General features: G+C 40.1%; 1 protein-coding gene across 1 annotated transcript in view; it reads right to left on the reverse strand.

Annotated features, from left to right (window-relative positions):
- The window catches only part of LOC133616012 (growth arrest-specific protein 2-like), an 82,414-nt gene extending 56,563 nt beyond the window's left edge, over positions 1-25,851 (reverse strand). Inside the window, exons 1-3 of the mRNA XM_061974991.1 lie at positions 25,795-25,851; positions 12,548-12,799; positions 361-470 (exon numbers count right to left, since the gene is read on the reverse strand). Of these exons, the coding sequence (XP_061830975.1) occupies positions 361-470; positions 12,548-12,770 (333 nt within the window). The 5' untranslated portion in view covers positions 12,771-12,799; positions 25,795-25,851. The remainder of the gene's footprint in view (positions 1-360; positions 471-12,547; positions 12,800-25,794) is intronic.
- Positions 25,852-25,907: the final 56 nt, after the last annotated feature.

Genomic DNA, 25,907 nt, shown 5'->3' on the forward strand with positions numbered 1-25,907 from the left:
TAAGTTATTTCATCCCTAGTACATTCAATTGTGTTGTTTTTGATACAATATGTGTTATTTAGAATTTAATGTATCCTATTTAGAAGCATGTTACAGGTTAAAATTATGGTGTTCTGGGGGCCAAAAACAGATGAATGGACGTTCAATTAATTTCAATTGAGATAGTTGATTTGTGATACGGGTATTTTGAGTTACGCACTCTGTCATAGAAGAAATTGAACTTGTACAGCATGTCAAAGTACGACTGTCCTGGTAAATAGTTTGGTAAATGACCATGAGAAAATGACGCGTCAATCCCAATAAATTAAAATGATGAATACAATTGAATTGATAAATAATCGTGTAGTTTTGTTGTCGCACCTTGCCGTTGTTACTGTGGCTCATCTTGTCTTGGAGGAACTGGGCCATTTGACAAAGAAGAACACCATTGTCCAGTCTGTCCATTAGACTGTCGGCGGTGAGGTCCACACCTGCACACAAACACGCACACACACACACACACACACACACACACACACACACACACACACACACACACACACACACACACACACATTCGCATGCACACATTTAAAAGTATCCTTGTAAACAATTTACTTACAGTGCATCCGGAAAGTATTCACCTCGCTTCACTTTTTCCACATTCTGTTACAGTATGTTACAGCTTTTTCCCAAAATGGAATACATTATTATTTTTTCCTTAAAATTCTACACACAATGTGAAAAGTTTTTTTTTTTTTAATTTAGAAAATGTATTAAAGATAAAAAACAAAAAATGCACATGTGCATATGTATTAACAGTATTTGCTCAATATTCTGCCAAATGTTGATGCACCTTTGGCAGCAATTACAGCCTCAAGTCTTATCGAGTACAATACCACAAACTTGGCACACTTATCTTTGGGCAGTTTCACTTATTCCTCTTTGCAGCACCTCTCAAGCTTCATCAGGTTGGATGAGAAGCGTTGGTTTTCATCCAGGATGTCTCTCTACATTGGTGCATTCATCTTTCCCTCTATCCTGACTAGTCTTCCAATTCCTGCCACTGAAAAAACATCCCCGCAGCATGATGCTGCCACCACCATGCTTCACTGTAGGGATGGTATTGGCCTGATGATGAGCGGTGCCTGGTTTCCTCCAAACATGACGCCTGGCGTTTATCGGACCAGAGAATCTCGTTTCTCATGGTCTGAGTCTTTCAGGAGCACATGACACACTTTTTTTTTACTAAGAAAAGGTTTTTGTCTGACCACTCTACCATGCAGGCCTGATTGGTGGTTTGCTGCAGAGATGGTTGTCCTTTTGGAAGGTTCTTCTCACTCCACAGAGAAATGCTGTAGCTCTGACAGAGTCACCATCGGGCATACTTGCCAACCTTGAGACCTCCGATTTCGGGAGGTGGGGTGCGGGGGCGTGGTTGGGGGCGTGGTTAAGAGGGGAGGAGTATATTTACAGCTAGAATTCACCAAGTCAAGTATTTCATATATATATATATATATATAAGAAATACTTGACTTTCAGTGAATTCTAGCTATATATATATATATATATATATTTATTTTATTATATATATATATATATATATATATATATATATATATATATATATATATATGTATATATATATATATATATATATATATATATATATATACATATATATATATATATATACATATATATATATATATATATATATATATATAAAATAAATACTTGAATTTCAGTGTTCATTTATTTACACATATACACACACATACCACTCATCTACTCATTGTTGGGTTAAGGGTTGAATTGTCCATCTTTGTTCTATTCTCTGTCACTACTTTTCTAACCATGCTGAACACCCTCTCTGATGATGCATTGCTGTGTGGCACGTACAAAAGTGCTTTCATCAAATGCACTAGAGTCTGGAATCTTCCATCTCTCCCTAGCATGGCCCAAAGCCGGTCAATCCTTGCTTCCTGAGGAAGATCTTCACTGCCAACCACTTGGTAGTCCACTACTTCTTCCCGGAGGCTATCCAGGTCCAATCGCAGCTGCGGCTTGGAACTTACAAGCGTATTTCTTCATCTTACTCGTCGTCGGCGTCGCCATGGCTGTATCTTCCTCGTTCTTCTGCTTCGTCTCCTTGTTGTGTGCGCAGTTGTGCACTGCACTCTCTAAAAGCCATAGATGTTATTGTCACATATGCATGTACAGTAGATGGCAGTATTGCCCTGTTTAAGAGTGTCACAACATTGCTGTTTACGGCAGATGAACTGCTTTACGGTAGACGAAAACGTAACTGCTGTTGTTGTGTGTTGTTGCCACGCTGGGAGGACGTTAATGAAACTGCCTAACAATAAACCTGGAGGGGGCGCGGCCTCCAGCTCCGCCTGAATTTCGGGAGATTTTCGGGAGAAAATTTGTCCCGGGCGGTTTTCGGGAGAGGCGCTGAATTTCGGGAGTCTCCCGGAAAATCCGGGAGGTTTGGCAAGGATGCCATCGGGTTCTTGGTCACCTCCTTGATAAGACTAAAATGAATGCAGCAATGTGCAGAGACATCCTGGAGGAAAACCAACGCTTCCCATCCAACCTGATGGAGCTTGAGAAGTGCTGCGAAGAGGAATGGGTGAAACTGCCCAAAAATAGGTGAGCCAAGCTTGTGGCATCATTATCAAAATGACTTTAGGCTGTAATTGCTGTCAAAGGTGCATCAGCAATTTCACTTCACTTGACACTTTTGTTTTCTTTTGCTTTGGTGCGCTGCCACCAGAACAGTCTGCCTCACGCTTTTGGGGACATCCTAATGGTTAAAGTTGAAAAGTTAATAAGGCTCGAAGATCAACCCTCTTCTTGACCTGCCATTTGTATGTGATGATGTCAATATCCAGATGTATGCAGATGACACAGTTATTTATACTTGGGGAAATGGCGGTGAAACGGTTCCCAATAAATTTACAGCATCCATGGAGAAGGTGGCAAGATGGCTACACAACTCTTGTCTCACATTAAACATTAAGAAAACGGCAGCAATGTATTTTGTAAACAAATATAAAACGTCATCCTTTCCGAATATAACAGTAAAAGGGGAAATAATACACAATGTTAGTGAATATCGTTATCTGGGTGTCATTTTAGACCCAAAAAACGCATCAAACACATGTGCCAAAATCTCAAGTACAACATATGTTGAAACGTATCAGGAATTTGTTAACACTGGACACAGCTCAAACTTATTTTAACGCAATGATTGTGTCTCCTTTTTATTAGTGTATAACATGTTGGACCCAGGCAAGAAAAAACTCACTGAGGCCATTGGAAACCTTACGCAAACAATCGCTCAAAATCCTTGACCGAAAACCACAACAACACCCTCACTGTTTAGTAATTCAAAAATATAGACTTTTACATTGTGACAACATTCAAAGATTAGCATCAATACGAATGGCACATAGAATCCTAAATAACACTGCACCAGCACCACTTAAGCACTTTGTCCAGTTTACATCTGCTGTGACAACTAGAAACACACAAGTCTCCACCAGGGAGCAGTGTAGCATACCCAAATTTAAAACCTATTTTGCACAATCAGCCTTTTCATAAAAAGCGGTAAAGGAATGGAACGACCTCGCAACAAACCTGAAAAGCCAAACAGATTTTTCTTCATTCACAGTCGAACTTAAGAAGTGGCTATGGAGCAATCAAAGCTGCTCACAATGAGGTCACTGAGGCGGGCACTATGTTTGACCCACATGTCCACTTAATGTGCATTATATTCATGCATCAGAGCATTTTATTGTGAGCTATGATATGTGTCTGTTGAATTTATGGTTGATTTTTTGTTTTTTTTTTACAAATGATGACAGATGTGAACGAGAGCATGTATTGAGGTGTGGTTGTAATGTACAAAACCCAAAACCAGTGAAGTTGGCACGTTGTGTAAATCGTAAATACAAACAGAATACAATGATTTGCAAATGATTTTCAACTTACATTCAATTGAATAAACTGCAAAGACAAGGTATTTAATGATCGAACTGAGAAACAATTTTATTTTTTGCAAATAATCATTAACTTTGAATTTAATAGCAGCAACACATTGCAAAAAAGTTGGCTCAAGGGTATTTTTACCACTGTGTTACATGGCCTTTCCTTTTAACAACACTCAGTAACCTGATAATACGGTCCGTAGATTGTGAAATCCCTAAATTCCTTGCAATAGCTCGTTGAAAAATGCTGTTCTTAAACTGTTCGACAATTTGCTCATGCATTTGTTCACAAAGTGGTGACCCTCGCCCCATCCTTGTTTGTGAATGACTGAGCATTTCATGGAAGCTGCTTTTATACCCAATCATGGCACCCACCTGTTCCCAATTAGCCTGTTCACCTGTGGGGTGTTCCAAATAAGTGTTTGATGAGCATTCCTCAACTTTCTCAGTCTTGTGCCAGCTTTTTTGAAACATGTCGCAAGCATCAAATACCAAATGAGCTAATATTTGCAAAACATAACAAAGTTTACCAGTTCGAATGTTAAGTATTTTGTCTTTGCAGTCTATTCAATTGAAAATCGGTTGAAAAGGATTTTCAACTTCACTGGTTTTGGGTTTTGTACAAGTATGTGTCATGGGAGGGCATTTTATGACTGTTCTTACTGTTATGATCCGCTGCCCGGATCATATTTTTTGTTTACGTTTTCAAGATACTTGTGTTTTTTGTTAGTTTTGGACTCCTTGAGTGCCTGTTTTGTACACCTGAGTTTGTTGCCATGGCTGCTTATTATTTTCACCTGCCGCGTTTGTTCCCGACGCGCACCTGTTTGTCATCACTGACATTATTATTTAAGCCTGCCTTTCCTGTCATTCTGTCTTGCTTCGTAGTTTGCTTTTTGCAACAGTTGACGACTTTTGTTCTTGTTCTGTACCTGCTAGCTTCCACGCTAGGTTCTGTTAATCGCTAGCTCCCACGTTAACCTTCCTTAGTTTTTACCTTATGTGCTATGAGCACCCTTTTCTTTGTTTCTTCTGAGTTATTCCGTAAATAAATCATTTCTTTTACCTTCACGCTGTGTCCGAAGTCCGTTGCATCCTGGGAGAACGAAACCCCGCATCACCATGCGCCCCGGTCGTCACAGTACGAAGCAAGCAAAAATTTCTCTCGCATCGGGCCTGACGGAGGTGGATGAAGAAGGTGCGTGGATGGTCCTCCGAGCGATGGAGGCAGAGACGCTCCGCTGCAATCCAGATGAGGAGATGATATGGGGACCTGGAGGTGTTCTGGTCCCGATCGACTCCATCTGGCCCGGGGAGGTCCGCTCTCAGCCCGCTCGCACGCGTCAGCGAAGGCGGAAGTCGCACAAAACGGCTTCAGCTCGCGACAGAGACGCACCACCCCCGCAATTCTTCCCTCCGGAACACAGCCAAGCAGCCCAGGATTCCCCTCCGCCGATGTTTGGTAATCCCATCACTCACTTTGCCAAACAGTTCACCGATTGGGCTGTCAGTCAGCTGGAGACCCGCGCGGATGACGTCATCCCGTCCACTGGAGATGACGTCATAGACGAAGACATTTTTTAAAATTCAGTCAACTCTTTCCGTCAGCCGCCTCCAAATGACTTTAATTCAACAATTAAGCATTATCAGGACATTTTTTTTAAATATAGGTCTAGTCAGTCCCAGTCACATTCTGGTTTTCAAGCTCCGCCCCCAATTACTTTGGCCCCACCCCCTATGGCTCAAGCTCCGCCCACGCCTCTGTTTTCTCCCTCCTGGTCATCCCGACAGTCCCATATTGGGGAGATGAATAGACAATTTGGACAATCAAAAAGGGAGGAGCATACCCCCCTCCTCACCTCCTCCCTCCCACCCCTAAAGACTGTTCCAGACTGCACAAGACGCGTCTGGGATCCGCTTCTTGAGGGGGGGGGCTAGTACTGGGTGCTTTGCTAGTGGGCGGGCACAGCTGCGCCCAGCCAAGCCCAAACCTCCATGCCGACCTCCGCCACCAGACCTTCGGCGTGCTAAGCCACAACCTCCTGCTCCAAGGCTGGTTCCCACACCAGCGCCGACTCCAAGGCTGGTTCCCACACCAGCGCCGGCTCCAAGGCTGGTTCCCACACCAGCGCCGGCTCCAAGGCTGGTTCCCACACCAGCGCCGGCTCCAAGGCTGGTTCCCACACCAGCGCCGGCTCCAAGGCTGGTTCCCACACCAGCGCCGGCTCCAAGGCTGGTTCCCACACCAGCGCCGGCTCCAAGGCTGGTTCCCACACCAGCGCCGACTCCAAGTCTGGTTCCCACACCAGCACCGACTCCAAGTCTGGTTCCCACACCAGCACCGACTCCAAGTCTGGTTCCCACACCAGCACCGACTCCAAGTCTGGTTCCCGCACCAGCACCTGTTTCCACGGCAACGACAACGACAGCCCGGACGCCTGCCACTCTGACGCCACCATCAACCCTGGTGGCCCTGCAAACACCATCCTCTCCACCTCCTGCTCCATCACTGCAAAGCACACGAGACCCCGCAAAGACCGACCCGGTAAAGAGGGCATTGCACCAACAGGCCAAACAACTTGGACAACAAGAGGAACAGTTTGGCATTCTTGGGGCTTGCGTCAACGCCATAGCGGAACGCCAAGACGCCCGCCTTGGTGCTTTGGAGAGACAGCTGGGAAGTATACTCTCCGCGCTGCAGGTGATGATTTCCCCTACGGCCAACCCAGCAGTCCAGCTGAGACATCCACCACCCACAGAGACTCCGTTGCCTGCTCCGCCTCTGGCTCCACCCACGCCGACAGACGAGCCGCCTGCTCCGCCTCTGGCTCCGCCCACGCCGACAGACGAGCCGCCTGCTCCGCCTCTGGCTCCGCCCACGCCGACAGCGACGACGCTTCCTGTTTCCACGGCGACGACTCCTCCTGTTTCCACGGCGACGACGACTCCTCCTGTTTCCACGGCGACGACGACTCCTCCTGCTTCCACGGCGACGACGACTCCTCCTGCTTCCACGGCGACGACGACTCCTCCTGCTTCCACGGCGACGACGACGACGACGACGACGACGACGACGACGACGACTCCTCCTGCTTCCACGGCAACGTCTGCTCTCTCCTCGTCTCCGTTGGACCTTTCCAGGGCGCCGCCACCTTCCTCGCCCTCATCGTCGTCTCAGCGACCTCGAGTGGTCTGGCTGCGCAAGCGGCGCTCTCGGAGGTTAGTGTATGGACGCCAGTGGCGCAAACAGCAGCGACACCCGAGACGTAGTCGCAGAACTCTCCGGCTGTTGAACTTCTGGCGCCACTCACGCCCACCTTCTCGGCAGCCACGAATGTGGCCTTTCCGTGGTCGCCCGCCTCGCCTCCGGCAGCGGCGTTCCATTCGCCGCCGCCACCTGTCTCGTCCCCGGTGGATTCGGAGACACGTGGCCTGGCAACCCTCCGCCAAAGCCTCCCTCCACCCTCCCTTGACTCTTGAACTTTGTTATAGTTGGGGGGGTTTTAGTTTTTCCAGGGGACATCTGGAATCTGTCCCTTAAGGGGGGGGTACTGTTATGATCCGCTGCCCGGATCATATTTTTTGTTTACGTTTTCAAGATACTTGTGTTTTTTGTTAGTTTTGGACTCCTTGAGTGCCTGTTTTGTACACCTGAGTTTGTTGCCATGGCTGCTTATTATTTTCACCTGCCGCGTTTGTTCCCGACGCGCACCTGTTTGTCATCACTGACATTATTATTTAAGCCTGCCTTTCTTGTCATTCTGTCTTGCTTCGTAGTTTTCTTTTTGCAACAGTTGACGACTTTTGTTCTTGTTCTGTACCTGCTAGCTTCCACGCTAGGTTCTGTTAATCGCTAGCTCCCACGTTAGCCTTCCTTAGTTTTTACCTTATGTGCTATGAGCACCCTTTTCTTTGTTTCTTCTGAGTTATTCCGTAAATAAATCATTTCTTTTACCTTCACGCTGTGTCCGAAGTCCGTTGCATCCTGGGAGAACGAAACCCCGCATCACCATGCGCCCCGGTCGTCACACTTACTTTGATTACATGCTATTGTATCATTTTATTGATAATATGTTATTGCATGTTATTGTATATTTTTAATTCAGGTTGCCAGGGACTGCAGATAGAATTTAGCTTGGCTATAATCTGGAGCAGAACATATCTGTATTTGAGTTTAGTGTCTCTCTGCACTGTCCCTTCAAAAAAAGACTAAACTAAACACAAATTAAGTGAAGTCACATAGTTCTCAGTCTAGCCATGTATTGCTGCGCCTACGTATTATTCCGCCACAGGCACAATGTAGTTCTCTTATTAGTGTTAATAATTGTTGGAAGTGTGTTCGTAACCCATAAATGTTGTAAAACGAGGACCACCTGTACCGTTTCTTACCAACACCAATTATTAAATCGCATTTTGCACCGGAATCAAAAACTTATTTCCATCAATCAAATAAAGAAAACATTATTTGATAACCTTTATTAGGGCCCATGCAACAAGTCATAACTGGAAAAACGCCCAATTGTATCTTTTATAATGTATTTTACAGCCTCTCTGGGTTCCAATAAACCCACCAATAAAAATGTGTAAGGGAGTGAACTGCTATGTTTATTTTCCACACTTCATATAGCAACAAATCATGTCAGCAGAAAACAAAGAATGAAAGTGTGATTATTTATTATCAGTTAAAAAATAGTTCTGTTGAAAAAACACCAAGTAAAACCAACAAACAAACACACACAGAGCTTGATGGTCATATATTAGCAATGCCACAAATTAGTAAATAAACATGGCTTTAAAGACTTTGGGTCCAATTGTATTTACAACATACATGTTTTACGCAGTAAACACAAAACCATTGTACAGCAAACCTATATGAAAATGACGACAACATGCTTTACTATGTAGACCTGTTTTGGATTTATAGATTTACAAGATACCACCGACCGCCACAGGAATGTTTGTTTAAAAACATGCGAGACGATGTGAAATATTGAGGTTGTCGACATCCAGACTCCTGCATAGCAAGATGTTTGTGTGTTTTTGTGACTTCTTGTTTTCAGGTCCTGGAATGTGAAAATACTCATTGACTTTGTTCTCACAATGCAGGTAAGAAGTTGGAAGAAACAGAGATTTTCCTAAAGGTAGGGCATTGGGATAATAATCACGGTAATAAGCCTTATTCTGTACAACACAAAAACACTGGTATTCCAAAGACAAAGTCCAAAGTAATTATGTTTCTTGATAACGTGTAGAGAATAATAAGAAGATTCCTTATACTAGAGTCTTAGTGGACATGTTTTGACGTGTTATTTAAAAAATCTTGGCTCGATATTGTATATTGAGATACAAATACATAGTAGTTTTTATTCCAAACATGCTTAAAAAGGGAATATAACAACACAAAGCTTATTTACTCCTACCCTTTCTTCATACCACAGTACTTATGAATAAGTTAGTAATTGCAATGTAATGGTATTAGTTTATTTCGACGATGCATACAGTTACAAAATGATACATCTCATTTTTACATTTTCTCATTACATGTCTGAAAATGAGTAGGAAAGATCAGAGCCTATTTAATCCTACAACTTTATGTTTTGTAGCAATTTTTGACAATAGTTTTCATTTCCTGAGTTCAATTTGAGACACAAACAAACAATAAATAATCAATTAACTTCTCATTAAAAAAAAAAAGTTGTTGTGATTCACACTGGCTACTTGTCCGAGGTGTACCCTGCCTTCCGCCCGAGTGCAGCTGGGATAGGCTACAGCCCCCCCCACAGCCCCGAAAGGCACAAGCGGTAGAAAATGGATGGATGGATAGACATAAGGAGATTAATAAGATCATCTTATTTATCAATAAAGTTCATTATGTTTATCAAGAATCGTCTACCTTGTACTTTGTAAACACTTTGAGTTTCAACAGTTTCTTGAACTGCATCATAATAGTACAGCGTTTGAGTTATTTGCTTAATCTATTCCATAATTTAATTGCACATACTGATATGCTAACAGTCTTAAGTGCATACAAATGTTTAAGTACATTTTTTCCTTTTTCTCTTTTGTTGAGAGGAACTTTGGTACATTCTGGGGTAGCAGGTCAAAGTTTACTTTGTACATGATTTTAGCTCTCTGCAGGTGCAGCGAATCATTGAATTTAAGCTTCAATAAACAAAGGGTTTGAATGTTCTGGATAGTCAAAATCATGTATTATTCTAACTGATCTTTTTTGTAGCATTGTTAATGACTGAAGCATACTTTTGTAGTTATTTCCCCATATTTGTACACCATAACTCAGATATGGTAATACTAGCAAGCAGTAGAGAATATGTAGTGATTTTTTTCAGTCCAGACTATGTTGGTTTCTTCATTATTATGTTATCTTATGTTGTATGTTTTTCACATGTGATTTCCATTTTATTTTATCTTGTTTATTACACCTAGAAATTTGATTTATTTTACCCTGCCGATGTCGACGTCATCTATTTGTATTTGTGTTTGATTTTCTCTTCTACTATTACTGAATAGCATTATTTTAGATTTACTGAGATTTAAAGATAGTCTAAGTAATTTTGGTCATATTGCCTGAAAATAGTACTAAATTTAAAGCAGCACTAAGTAACTTTTCAACTTTCATAAAATATTTTCATAACTTTTGACTTACAACTGAATTGTTGAATGAGGGGGGTCCATATCACTTTCACTGGCACTTAGCAATGTTGAGGAGGGTGGGAGGAACCCTGCCAAACCAACAACTACAATTGTGCTGACTTGTTTTACAGCATTAGTCACTTCCCCTTTCCCAATTCGTTAAAAAGACGGAAGTCGATGCGAACGCCTACGTGCCCCCAGAAAACTATAAGAAGAAGAAGAAAAACGCATGCGTGCAATTACTGCTATCATGGCCGTAGCTCCAAAACAACCAAAGAAGCAAAAAGTTTTGTCCGAGGAGACAAAAAAATAAGAAAAAGGGAGACTATACCCGGATAAAAGGACAGTCAAGGCTCAGCATTGGCCCGGCTTTCACTTGCTAGCGTGATCTCAAAGATGAGGAGGGACCTTCTGGTTCAATCCCCACCTAGTACCAACCTCGTCATGTCCGTTGTGTCCTGAGCAAGACACTTCACCCTTGCTCCTGATGGGTGCTGGTTAGCGCATTGCATGGCAGCTCCCTCCATCAGTGTGTGAATGTGTGTGTGAATGGGTAAATGTGGAAGTAGTGTCAAAGCGCTTTGAGTACCTTGAAGGTAGAAAAGCGCTATACAAGTACAACCCATTTATTTATCATTTATCATTTCCGGACGAAGCTGCTTTAGCACTGTTCCTGCTAAACTAGTAAGTACCTTTCGATGCTCAAATCAAAATCATATTGCCAATGTTAGCTGTCGAAAATTTGCATGGTAGCCATAAATAGCCACCAGCTTGATAGTTCTCAGTTCCACACTGACACAAACAGCGAGGAACCAAACTCAAAAGTACTGTATAAAGAAACAAACTAAGCGTTCGAGCTACATTTTGTAGGTTCCTATTGTGGAAAGATCAGTCATACTAATCCACGGTGGTATTATTGTGTCAGTTTGACGCTGTATGCGCTGATCCTCATGGGAAATGTGGTCTTCCTTTTGGCAAAACACGACAGCTTTGGTCCACTGGCGCCGCCAAAATCAACCAAAACTGAAAGTTTAAAAGTGGGGCTTTAAGTCGTATATAAATGTTGTTTATCCTCCCACCTCCAAAGACATGCACCTGGGGATAGGTTGATTGGCAACACTAAATTGAAAGTGAGTTTGAATATTGTCTATCTGTGTTGTCCAGGGTGTACCCCGCCATCCTACCGACTGCAGCTTGGATATGCTCCAGCACCCCCCGCCACCGCGAGAGGGACAAGCGGTAGAAAATGGATGGCTGGATAGAAACTGAACAATTTTTGTCCCAGTATTGATCCCTGGGGTACACTGCGAGATAAATTTAGGACGTATGTTCGCCTCGCTTCACATATCGCTCCCTGTTCGTTAAGTAGTTTTGTACCCAGTTCAAGACTAACCTTCTGATACATAGAGTTTTAATTTGTTAATTAAGATATTATGGTAATTCTTTCAAATGCTTTTGCTAAGTCCATAAATCGACCGAAACGATCTGCTACTGATATTGGCATTGGTAATTTCCTCCGTTATTTTGATAAAGGCCATTGTTGTTGAGATGTTAGCTCTGTAATTATATTGGCTGTCTGTAAGTGTTCCACTTTTACTGATGATTTTTTTCAATCTGCTGTTAAATAATTTTTCATTGATTTTAGAAAATAAGTATTATGAAAAAATTGACTAGATAAATCTGAAGTTACTCACCAGTTACTCAATACTTGAATATTCTTTAGTAGTTATTTGGATAACTTTTTTATGACACTTTTTTACACAAGTGTGAAGAAGTTCGCTGAAATCTAAATGATATAACAACTTTGACTTGTAAAGATCGTACACTTTAAGAGCGTATGATGTTGTAAACCAGGGAGTAAGTCCAAATGTTTCAGTATTTTGTTTTATGCAATGCGTACAATTAAATGTGAATAATCTCACCCATGATGGTGTTGAGCCAGAGAGCCAGATCTTCTTTCATTGGCAGCAGGCTGGCGTCATGACGGAAAGGCAGCCACTGGTTGTACTCCTGAGGACTAGCGAGGCCCGGCCCACAGTGCCTATACTTCTGGTTGACGAGACAGCTCGTCCCCAATCCTGTCAGCTGAGTCGGGCTCAGAGGACTCTCACCTCTGCTGTTCAATGATTCCACTCCGTCGTCCATACTTCAGCTCTGATTGGCCTTGACAAGTCCTACATGGAAAGGCTTTTAGTTTGAGTCTATTTTGGATTCATCATGCTTTCATCATACGAGCCAGACTGGATGAGCTGACCCGAGCTGACTCGATGGAAATCAGTTCATTTTCTTTTCAAAATTAAGAGTTTTCAGGTTTGTTTTGAACTAATTGACAAAACTAGTTACATAGAAATCCCTCAAAATAGTCCCATGAGAGCAGTAACAGAAGATCTGGAAAGAACCTAGCGAAAAAAGAAAAATGTCATAGGTGCGTGTGGTTTTACATAGCAGCTAAGTATCAGTAAAGCATGTGCCAACATGTGCCAACATGTGCCAAGGCAGAGTGATAGTGAGAGGTCTGTGCCGCGACTTGGTGCCTTTCTAATAACCAGTCCGGTTTGCAACTATCTGGTCTCCAAGCATCCAGTACAAGGAAAACCAGATGAGAGATCAGTATCTGTTGCTTTATGTTGCAATTGACTAAAGAACAACATTTGAAAATTGGCCATTATTCACCCAGTGGGCTCCAGTTGGAGAAATGTGCACATCAAATCATAATAACCATGGAGCAGAGACAGATCAATACTGGCCAGAAATCTGAGATGAGGCTGTGCAAGCAGTGCTTAAACCCTCTGATAAACTGGGCGGGATGGCACGTGCCTGTTTCTGTTTGTCAGTGTGTCGCCAATGCAATGTTTGAAGACACATTTATCATACTCCATGTCTTTCTACACCGTGACATGGTTATTCGTGCTAATCGGACTTTAGACTGCTGAGAAATGTCACACGGTAAGGCTCACAGTACTCCGACCCACCGTGAAGGGAGGGTGTTTGTGCGCTGGCAAGTGCTCATCGTTGCTGTCTTTCTACAGAGAGGAAAAGCCGCTGAGAGACTTAAAACTAGAAGAAATTAAGGACTTTTATAACAGCTTTACTTTGAGAAGGATACACGCATGGACTTTGCCTACATGCTAGATTCACTCAACGTCCATTGCACCGGTCGCCCAGGGGAGGGGTCCCCACATCTGCGATCCCCTCCAAGGTTTCTCATTGTATCCCAATGGGTTGAGTTTTTTTTTGCCCTGATGTGGGATCTGAGCCGAGGATGTCGTTGTGGCTTGTGCAGCCCTTTGAGACTCTTGTGATTAAGGGCTATATTGTGGACTCCTTCCGTCTTTTGGGCACCACCATTACCCAAGACCTCAAGTGGGAGTCGACCATCAGCTCCCTAATCAAGAAGGCCCAGCAGAGGATGTACTTCCTGCGGCAGCTGAGGAAACTTAAGGTGCCGACCGAGATGCTGGTGCAGTTTTACTCAGCCGTCATCGAGTCCATCCTGACCTCCTCCATCACCGTGTGGTTCCCCGGCGCCACAGTCCAGGATAAGCATCGCCTGCAGCGCATCGTACGTGTTTCTGAGAAGGTGATTGGCTGCAAGCTCCCATCCCTCCAGGACTTGTTATCCTCCAGGACCAGGAGGCGTGTGGGTCGGATCACAGCTGACTCTTCTCACCCTGGACACACACTATTGTCCCCTCTCCCCTCAGGCAGGAGACTACGGTCCATCCAGACCCACACCTCCCGCCACCTGAACAGTTTTTTCCCCTCGGCCATCAGGCACATGAACAATAACTCCTAACAGTAGCTCCCTAGAATTCCTTCTAAGTCTATAACAAGATCTGATAGCTCAGTTACAGCTCTTGTTATTACCAAATCTGTGTTATATGTGTTTTATGTTGCACGCTTGCACCAAGAAAAATTCCTAGTTTGTGAACCCGTTCTCAAACAATGGCAATAAAACGATTCTGATTCTGATTCTGATTCTGATATGAATAAACTTTGATTGATTGATTGATTGATTTAGGTATCCAACTAGTCTCCTGTTGACTCTGTTGTCATATTCCTGGAAAAGTCCCTATCATAAAATTCAGCCTCCAAGGGACGGAATTTCGATTTCAGAAGTGTGATTGTGGGTGGGGGGACACACACAACATGGCTTGCGTACAGGGAGCGTAGCTTGAAGGGATGTTTTGGAGTAATATGAATGAGAACAATTGTTCAATAATAACTTTTTGGGACAAAATAACAAATTTAACAGAATGTATTTCCTTGCTGAGAATCAAACAATGTCCGCTGGAACAGAATACTGTCACTTAAGACATTGTACGACCAAGATTCCAAAACAGCTGCAATTTACGTTCTTATTCCCTTAGCACAAATCTTAGTTAACAACATAGCTACCTTTGAGTGAATGTTGTATTTGTCTTATACTTGTACTTGATTCATATTGCTTTGTGGAGCTCAACTCACTCTCAGCTGCTGCGTGCTGTAAGTCATTGCCACGTTGGCAAGAGGGCATCCCAAATAGCCAATCGACAAACTTGTGAGCGGTGTAAAGGGACAAGCTTCAAGCCTTAGTGGCTGTTTTCGCCTGGCGCTAGTGTTTGACTTGTTTGCATTCATATTTTTGGATGTTAAAATGTGCAGGGAACATGACCCCCAGATTACATCTCCCTACACACAGATCAATAAATTGTGCGTAGGCCCCCAAAGTTTTGTCTGAAGAAGCACATCTAAAATGTCAGTTAATACATGACAGAATGCTTCATATGAAATTTTACCGCAAATGTATTCCAAGCCCCTTTCGGCTCAGTCACTGATAAGATTACAATGTCAGATTTACACAGACCCTCTCACTTTCCCCATGTGGCGTGCAGCTGTAGAGCTGGTCTTGTAAGGCAGTTGGGTTTGTTCTCATGTAGAAATTGCCTCAAGAAGGTTTGGAAATGTATTTTTTAATTATGTTACATTTGTTATTTTGCAGTAAAAACATACATTATTAAAACGTCTTTCCCATTAATTTTACATGCTTTTTTTTTTAATTTGTCATTGCTATTTGGGCTTATTGGACCCTAGTTAGAATAAAAACTAAGAATCATATTTGTATATGATGTACTTAGTCCATGTAGTGACATGGTAATTCTTATTTGTACACTTTTTTTTTTCCAAATTCCATTGTATGTTATACTCTTCTGACACCACCAGATGGCAGTATAAGTGTCCACATAAGCGGCCATAAGACCCCAATTCAGCAGTTTACACCATTTTGGAAATAAGAGCTAAAAGGTGCTGTCCACACATGTGGCCACTAAGCCTTTAGAGGATTTTCGTAATTTTGCCTATCGTTAACAATCATTAAGAAAGACATGACAACATATGTATATACTGTATGTTTTTAATGCATTCTAACTCGCAAATAAACGTAAATAAAAGTCTGATTACAGCTGAGCCAATGGGAGGTCCTCTATTCAGCCCATAGAACCCAATCAATCCATACCGTCTTTATTTTTCGTGACTTGAATATTAACCAAGTATTGGTGATATTGTTATTATAAGCGCTAACGCAGACAAGCTTGTGTGCCAATGTTGACATGGTCAACTGATCAGCTTTTAAGTTAAAGTTAAAGTTAAAATACCAATGATTGTCACACACACACTAGGTGTGGTGAAATTCATCCTCTGCATTTGACCCATCACCTTGTTCAACCCCTGGGAGGTGAGGGGAGCAGTGGGCAGCAGCAGTGGGCAGCAGCAGTGGGTAGCAGCAGTGGGTAGCAGCAGTGGTCGCGCCCGGGAATCATTTTTGGTGATTTAACCCCCAATTCCAATCCTTGATGCTGAGTGCCAAGCAGGGAGGTAATGGGTCCAATTTTTATAATCTTTGGTATGACACGGCCGGGGTTTGAACTCACAACCTACCGATCTCAGGGTGGACACTCTAACCACTTTCCTCGCTTCCTTGCTCACCAAACTTTATTCTAGATAAATAATGCCTCTCACCTGGATAGTAGAAGAACAAAGACGTAATCCGACAAGTTGGTACACTTTGACAGCCAACTGGCGACAATGACACCTTTGGTTCCACCCCCTTTTGTTTGCGAGGATTATGAGACATTCTTCAGCTAAATGGGAATATTTGAACATCCTAGCAGTCGGCATCCTAATGACAGCAGACCCTGTACAGTAAGTGATGTTTTATTATGTTTGTTGGCTCTCATGAAATCTGCAGTGAGTAGTAATCAGTGATGTTGTGAAAAAAAAAGTAAACACCGTAATGCGTTTCTGAAATTAATGTGCTTAAAATGAGCAAAACACGTAAATATGAATTTGTCACTTATAAATGTGCCTGTTACTAAATTGCATATATATTTACATCATGTATATGAAACCCTAATGGAGGTGTTTGGATGTTTTTTAAAGGCTTTATATGCAGAATAGAGTGGCTCCCATACACTCCAATGTACAAACCCCGTTTCCATATGAGTTGGGAAATTGTGTTAGATGTAAATATAAACGGAATACAATGATTTGCAAATCATTTTCAACTCATATTCAGTTGAATATGCTACAAAGACAACATATTTGATCAAACTGATAAAAAAAAAAAGTGCAAATAATCATTAACTTTAGAATTTGATGCCAGCAACACGTGACAAAGAAGTTGGGAAAGGTGGCAATAAATACTGATAAAGTTGAGGAATGCTCATCAAACACTTATTTGGAACATCCCACAGGTGAACAGGCAAATTGGGAACAGGTAGGTGCCATGATTGGGTATAAAAGTAGATTCCATGAAATGCTCAGTCATTCACAAACAAGAATGGGGCGAGGGTCACCACTTTGTCAACAAATGCATGAGCAAATTGTTGAACAGTTTAAGAAAAACCTTTCTCAACCAGCTATTGCAAGGAATTTAGGGATTTCACCATCTACGGTCCGTAATATCATCAAAGGGTTCAGAGAATCTGGAGAAATCACTGCACGTAAGCAGCTAAGCCTGTGAACTTCAATCCCTCAGGCTGTACTGCATCAACAAGCGACATCAGTGTGTAAAGGATATCACCACACGGGCTCAGGAACACTTCACAAAACCACTGTCAGTAACTACAGTTGGTCGCTACATCTGTAAGTGCAAGTTAAAACTCTCCTATGCGAGGCGAAAACCGTTTATCAAAAACACCCAGAAACGCTGTCGGTTTCGCTGGGCCTGAGCTCATCTAAGATGGACTGACACAAAGTGGAAAAGTGTTCTGTGGTCTGACGTGTCCACATTTCAAATTGTTTTTGGAAACTGTGGACGTCGTGTCCTCCAGACCAAAGAGGAAAAGAACCATCCGGATTGTTATAGGCGCAAAGTTGAAAAGCCAGCATCTGTGATGGTATGGGGGTGTATTAGTGCCCAAGACATGGGTAACTTACACATCTGTGATGGCGCCATTAATGCTGAAAGGTACATACAGGTTTTGGAGCAACATATGTTGCCATCCAAGCAACGTTACCATGGACGCCCCTGCTTATTTCAGCAAGACAATGCCAAGCCACGTGTTACATCAACGTGGCTTCATAGTCAAAGAGTGCGAGTACTAGACTGGCCTGCCTGTAGTCCAGACCTGTCTCCCATTGAAAATGTGTGGCGCATTATGAAGCCTAAAATACCACAACGGAGACCCCCGCACTGTTGAACAACTTAAGCTGTACATCAAGCAAGAATGGGAAAAAATTCCACCTGAGAAGCTTAAAAAATGTGTCTCCTCAGTTCCCAAACGTTTACTGAGTGTTGTTAAAAGGAAAGGCCATTTAACACAGTGGTGAACATGCCCTTTCCCAACTACTTTGGCACGTGTTGCAGCCATGAAATTCTAAGTTAATTATTATTTGCAAAAAAAAATTAAGTTTATGAGTTTGAACATCAAATATCTTGTCTTTGTAGTGCATTCAATTGAATATGGGTTGAAAAGGATTTGCAAATCATTGTACTCCGTGTATATTTACATCTAACAAAATTTCCCAACTCATGTGGAAACGGGGTTTGTAAGCTGACATTTGATTGCATTTATTTAATATTTAGAATGAATTTTAAAAAAATACATCTGTCGTCATGTCTTTCATAATGATTGACAATAGGCAAAATTCCAAATAAAGTGCAGTTCCCCTTTAAATATAAGTTTGATTAAAAACTTTAATTCACATAAATAAAAGAGGGAAGACATTTTTTAATGGGGTTGCCTCCGCATCAAATTCTGCTTAGGGCCCTCAATTCAGTCAGTGGCAGCCCCAAATTTGGCCCTATTGCAGAGACATGCTCTGTCATCCAGCAATACTCACTGTTGCACATGCAATTAAGCCAAAAACAAAGTAGTGTTTCTGTTATAAATCCGACCTAAGCTCTTTTGGTAACTGTGTTTCTATTTTGAGTGCAATTCCATCATCACTGATGATTTCATCTTAAATGGTCAGGTACAAGCACACCTGGCATGCAGATGTTTAGAGCCCTGACAAGCAGCATCACATCTGTTTTGAAGACTTTTTTATAGCTTATTCCTCCGGTGGTTTTTGTTTTAAGGACTTGTAGAATTGGTGAGCATGATCGGAGTAGGGTACAGGGGGGGTGCAAAACATACAAGAAAAGTGTCAAAATGTACGCTTTCTATATGAGAGGTATTATGAATGGAGACAGACAAGCACACAGATGAGAAGATGTAGACAGTGAAAGAGCCCTTTTGTAAACACATCATGCAGACTTGGGACAGACATAAGGTATGGGCGGGGGCCGCCTGCCAAGTTAGAGGCTGGTTTACAGGTTGACTCGAATGCCATGAAAGTCTGTCTCTAACAAAACATCCAGGTGAGAAAATCACATCTCTGCTCGAGGACGTCTCTGCTGGGAAGCCAAGGCAAAGGTCACCCACTAACCTATCTGAGACACTAGCAGCCTTTATGCTGCAGTTAAAGCTTTAAGTGCATGGCTGTAAAAACAACACTCACACTCATAGACACACGTACACACGAACAGGTCCTTGCATGTGTTTCTATCGCAGCTTTTTTTTGCGTGATTGGCATCGCCTAACCTCGGCTGGCGCATACAGTAAACCTTAGCTTAGCTTAGCTTCTTTAGAGGGAAACAGCTACGATTACGCACCAGCGGGACAAGTTCTGAGGCAAAAACGTCCCCCTTCCGTGCCAGCTAACCTGGAAAAAAAAAGATTTTCCGGACCATAGGGCGCACCGGATTATAAGGTGCACTGCCGATGAATGGTCTATTTCTGATCTTTTTTCATATATAAGGCGCACCGGATTATAGGGTGCATTAAATTAGTCATATTATTATTTTTTTTTTCTAAATGGAAAACACTTCCTTGTGGTCTATATAACATGTATTGGTCAAAATGTTGCATAGATTATGTTTTACAGATCAGTTTTCTGACAGTCACTTGCACATGCGCCGTTTTGTGGGCGGTCTTATTTACATGGCTCACCTTCGGCAGCGTCTTCCCACCGTCATCTTTGTTGTAGCGGTGTAGCGTGCAAGGACGGGAGTGGAAGAAGTGTCAAAAGATGGAGCTAACTGTTTTAATGACATTCAGACTTTACTTAAATCACTAACGAAGCAGCATCTCTACATCCGGAAACAACAAAACCGGAAATGGGCCCCGTGAATAATCGTCCAACCGGAACTCTCTAATAACTAAAGTTCCTTGGGTGAATAATGTAAACTCACTACACCGGTATGTTTTAGTGCTTTCATGGCGAGTTTGCTGACAGATATAAGTAAGAACTTTACACTACTTTATATTACAAATGGCAACAGCGGAGGATGAATGCCCCATAACTAGAAGATAGAGAAAAATAAGAAGTTTATCAACTACGACGTCGGCACAGTCTACAAAGGCGTAAGCGCGCAATCTTTCAGGATTTATGCAGATCCCAAATACAGATCAGCAGGTACCAGAAGGTAAGAAAAGTTACTTTTGCACAATATTGCGAAACAAAACGCCAGATAATATGTCTTACGTTATACACACACCATAATAATACTTGTATGTTGAAGCACATCAAGCGGTGCGGCTTCATAGCTTACCAAAGTCGTATTAAAACATTTTGATAGATTTTTGAGCGCCGTGTGTAATGTTCTATATTTTCAATGAAACATATAAAATGTTGGTGTTGTTTACTTGAGTCATATTGCCATCATAGTGCAGTCTACACATATCTCTTATGTTTGACTGCCATCTACTGGTAACACTTATCATTACACCATGTACCAAATAAAATTGCTTCGAGGTCGGTAAGCAAAACCAGAATTAGTCCGTACATTAGGCGCACCGGGTTATAAGGCACACTGTCGAGTTTTGAGAAAAAAAAAAGATTTTAAGTGCGCCTTATAGTCCGGAAAATACGGTATTCATAATATTTGATGTGGCTCTCACGTCACACAATTGTCGTCCTTCATGGCTTTCATACGGTGGCCAGGAACGCTTTTACATTTTAGAAAACAAATGATCAAAAATCAAAACAAGTGTGCACTTCCGAAAATAAACGAAGAAAAGGCGTAATAATTTACATTTATACAAAGTATTGAATCCCAAATTGACAGGAATAGTAGCCAAACTGATGTTAATGCGAATAACGGTGCACACTGTTGAAACGATGAGCTTTAAAAGTGTTACTATGCATGATGTGCTGCATACTAGGGGTGCTGGAAAAAATCAATTTACATCCAAAGTTGTGGTTTTTATTTGTTACAATTCTGAATGGATTCAAAATGTTTAAGAATCACTTTTAAAATTGTTTTTTTTTTAGGTCAGCTCCATGCTTACTTGCTATGCATATACTAAAGATGGGTCCTGAATGCAGTAGTTTTTGAGGCACTAGCAGAATTATGACGGTAATACCAGGTATAGATCCACGTAAATTCAAACCTTGCCATATTTCAATACCGTGACACATAATGTCACTTCCGATTGCAGGCTCGGCCAGCTCAAACACTTGGCGGCCAAATAAGCACTAAGAGCGGACTAAGTCAGACTGCCTCTCGTCAAAGCAAGTATGCCTGATAGAAGACAGTCAAACGTACTAAGGCTCCACTTTTCAAAGTGTGCTAGCTCTCTGTTAAATTGTTAATTGGATTTGCTACAGACATGCAACTGATTAGCATTAGCGATTTTACATGGCGATTTCGACACCTCCACATTTGGTTATGAAAACTACTACTAAGATGCACGTTACAATCTAACAGCTGGTGTGTAATAAATACCATACTTACAGTATAAACACGTTTTAGGGCGCAACAAAATACCAGACTCAGCTTAATGGCAAAAACTACTCCCTGACTTTACACTACTGCCATCTAATGTCTTGGAATTGCAACTGCATGCAAAGCCTACTTTATACTGTAATATTTGCAAATACGACTCAGGAGTGTATGATATCAATATACAACAACTGGACAGTACAGTTATCATTATCAGCTCACAAAATGCCCAAAAAAAAAGCATTTATCAATAAACAAATTGACATTTAATAACATAAAAACACACACAAAAGTACCGATAATTGGTATGGGTAAAAGGTAACAGTAATTGGCTATATGTCAATTCAAATGAGAAAGGGAGCCATCACTGATATATACAGTATATGTCATATGTCAGCAGCCAAAAAGAGATTTTGGAACCTGTAACCTGTTCTATAATTTATATACCAAATACTCAGTGGCCTAGTGGTTAGAGTGTCCGCCCTGAGATCGGTAGGTTGTGAGTTCAAACCCCGGCCGAGTCATACCAAAAACTATAAAAAAATGGGACCCATTACCTCCCTGTTTGGCACTCAGCATCAAGGGTTGGAATTGGGGGTTAAATCACCAAAATGATTCCCGGGCGCGGCCACCGCTACTGCCCACTGCTCCCCTCACCTCCCAGGGGGTGATCAAGGGTGATGGGTCAAATGCAGAGAATAATCTCGCCACACCTAGTGTGTGTGTGACAATCATTGGTACTTTAACTTTAACTTTAATATATTGCGAGATTTGCTTTAAATCGAGAATCGAGTTAAGTCAGAATGGATTCTGAATCGAATCATCACCCCAAGAATCCGAATCGAATTGAATCGTGAGTTGTTGTAAGATTCATATCCTTACTGCATAAAGTCATGAAATAGTGGAAACAAGGCAATTCAAACAGTAGCAAAAGCTAATCTCCTATGACAACACACGTAATGAATTTTCGAATAGTTCGACATGTTCTACATCCTTTTTATTGTGATCCTGTTAAATTGAAATAGATGAAGGTGTCGTAGTCTTTTGGTAATGACGAGAGCACTGTGTAGTCCATTCACGCAAATTAAACTATTCTCAAGGGACCATGTGCGGCCTTGCCACTTTGTCTGAAGCTTGCAACTTCCCCGCACATTTTGGCCATGTAGAAATTTTTTATCACGTCAACTGTCCAATCAAAATATTTGTTTGTTTCTTGTGTAGCTGAAGCATGAACAGCAACATGTAACAATTCATTAACTCTTTATTGATCAAACAGCACAATCGTCCACGACCTACTTCCTGGGTATTGTAGTATAAAATGTTTATTTCCTACACTTCCTACTTTACATGTATTTATATACTTATTTATTCAGGGTTAAACTATTAAGATTTTCAGATTTTTTTTAATTTGCCGACATAGCAAAGAGGCAGCGATTACATGACAGAGATGTTGAAGTGTGATGATAACCCGTCATCGTCTCTCATTTACCAACAAAAAATACCGCTATTGATCGCTCGCAACAGTTCACATATTCTCTTAACGTACAAGTAGTAAATGTGTTGGAATATAAATGAATCTTTAAAATGGACAAACACTTTTCAAGCTTAAAATAGACACAGCTCTGCAACTTTTGGTCGATAAAGCAGACAGCAGACAATAAGGAAACGTTTAGTGGTGTTTCTATCTGTATTTAATATTGATTATTATTATTATTATTAGTATAATTAATTACAACAGTACAATCCAATGAGCTTTAAGCATGTGCCTTTACTGCCATCTAGTGTCTATTTTTAAGCCTGTGGGGTATATAACAAGTAAAACATCAATACAGTATTTGTTTTTCAATTGTTGTTAAAATCCCGTGATTTTTTCTAGGTTAAGGTTACAAGGAAAACTTAAAAAATCATAATAAATTCAAAAAATCACAAGTTGATTCAATGTTATTTAAAAAAATGCCTCAGAACATTGCAACTTTTGCCAAACTTTCTAAAAGAGCTGCCAAGAATTAAGTAATTTTTGGCCGCATCGATCACAAAAAAGCCTACGGGATCCTGCAGGGACTGAGTATTGGTGCAACTTTATTTCTCTGCGTCAATGGGTTGATTACAGCTATTTAGAGTTATATTTATGAGGATTATTAGGCACTTACAGTGTTGGCGCAGGTAGGTGAAGCGATATAAGAAAATTAGATATCTGCAGACGTGAACAAAAGGATGAACTGACCAACAGTTTGTTGCGGTCCAGCCGAGATTTGGTACATTCCCCTTCCGGTTTGTGTGATTGTAATTTATTTTTCCTTTTGTCAAATTGAATGTGATGTATGTTTACCAGTTTGAAACATTGTTTTTGCACATCCTGGCCAAGGTAAATTAATGCTAATGAAGAAGGTTGTTGCAACTGAATGAGTGTGAGCCTCAGTGGACTACAGTCATTTACATATGTATATATATATATATATATATATATATATATATATATATATATATATATATATATATATATATATATATATATATATATATGTGTGTATATATATATATATATATATATATTTTGTATATGTTATTGTATATGTATATGTATATATATATATATATATATATATATATATATATATATATATATATATATATATATACATATATATATATATTGAAACAAATTATATACTTATATATATATATATATATATATATAAGTATATAATTTGTTTCATGTGTATATATATATATATATTGTATATGTTATTGTATATGTATATATATATATATATATATATATATATATATATATATATGTATATATATATATATATATATATACATATATATATATATTGAAACAAATTATATACTTATATATATATATATATATATATATATATATATATATATAAGTATATAATTTGTTTCAATATATATATATATATATATATATGTATATATATATATATATATATTGAAACAAATTATATACTTATATATATATATATATATATATATATATATATATATATATATATATATATATATATATATATATATATATATATATATATATATATATATATATAAGTATATAATTTGTTTCAATATATATATATATATATGTATATATATATATATATATATATATATACAATAACATATACAAAATATATATATATATATCTATATATATATATATATATATATATATATATACATATGTAAATGACTGTAGTCCACTGAGGCTCACACTCATTCAGTTGCAACAACCTTCTTCATTAGCATTAATTTACCTTGGCTATATATATATATATATATATATATATATATATATATATATATATATATATATATATATATATATACATACATATATATATATATATATATTGAAACAAATTATATACTTATATATATATATATATATATATATATATATATATATATATATATAAGTATATAATTTGTTTCAATATATATATATATATATGTATATATATATATATATATATATATACATATACAATAACATATACAAAATATATATATATATATATATAATTATTATTATTATTTTTTTTTTTTAAAGAAAAGCTTTATTTGTCTGTAAGGTAATTATAATAATAAATAAGAGCTTGACAACAGTTCGCTAAATATACTCCATGAAGCAAAGTGTTCAACATTGTCAAAATGATAAACATGGATCTAACAAACACACACTTTCATTGAACAACGTATAAATCGACTGCATTATAATGACTTTTTAATACTTTTGATATTTTTTGGTGAAATTTAGTTTGCAAAAAATAAAAGCATCCGATTTGACCATTTTGAATCTCGTGGACTCTTACTGACAATCATGCTTTTCACCAGCAACACCCCCAATGACAATGTAATGAAAGCACTGCTAAAGTTCATTGAAGGCAGACTTACCCTAACCCAGACACTTTTTCCTCTTCATGAAAGTTTGCGGCAAACGCTCCAAACTCTCCGTGGAGTGTGCACACATGACTCAAAGCCCGATGGTCATGGCATCCCGCTGCCCC

This window comes from Nerophis lumbriciformis, linkage group LG15 (genome assembly GCF_033978685.3).
Source record: "Nerophis lumbriciformis linkage group LG15, RoL_Nlum_v2.1, whole genome shotgun sequence".
NCBI lineage: Eukaryota > Metazoa > Chordata > Actinopteri > Syngnathiformes > Syngnathidae > Nerophis > Nerophis lumbriciformis.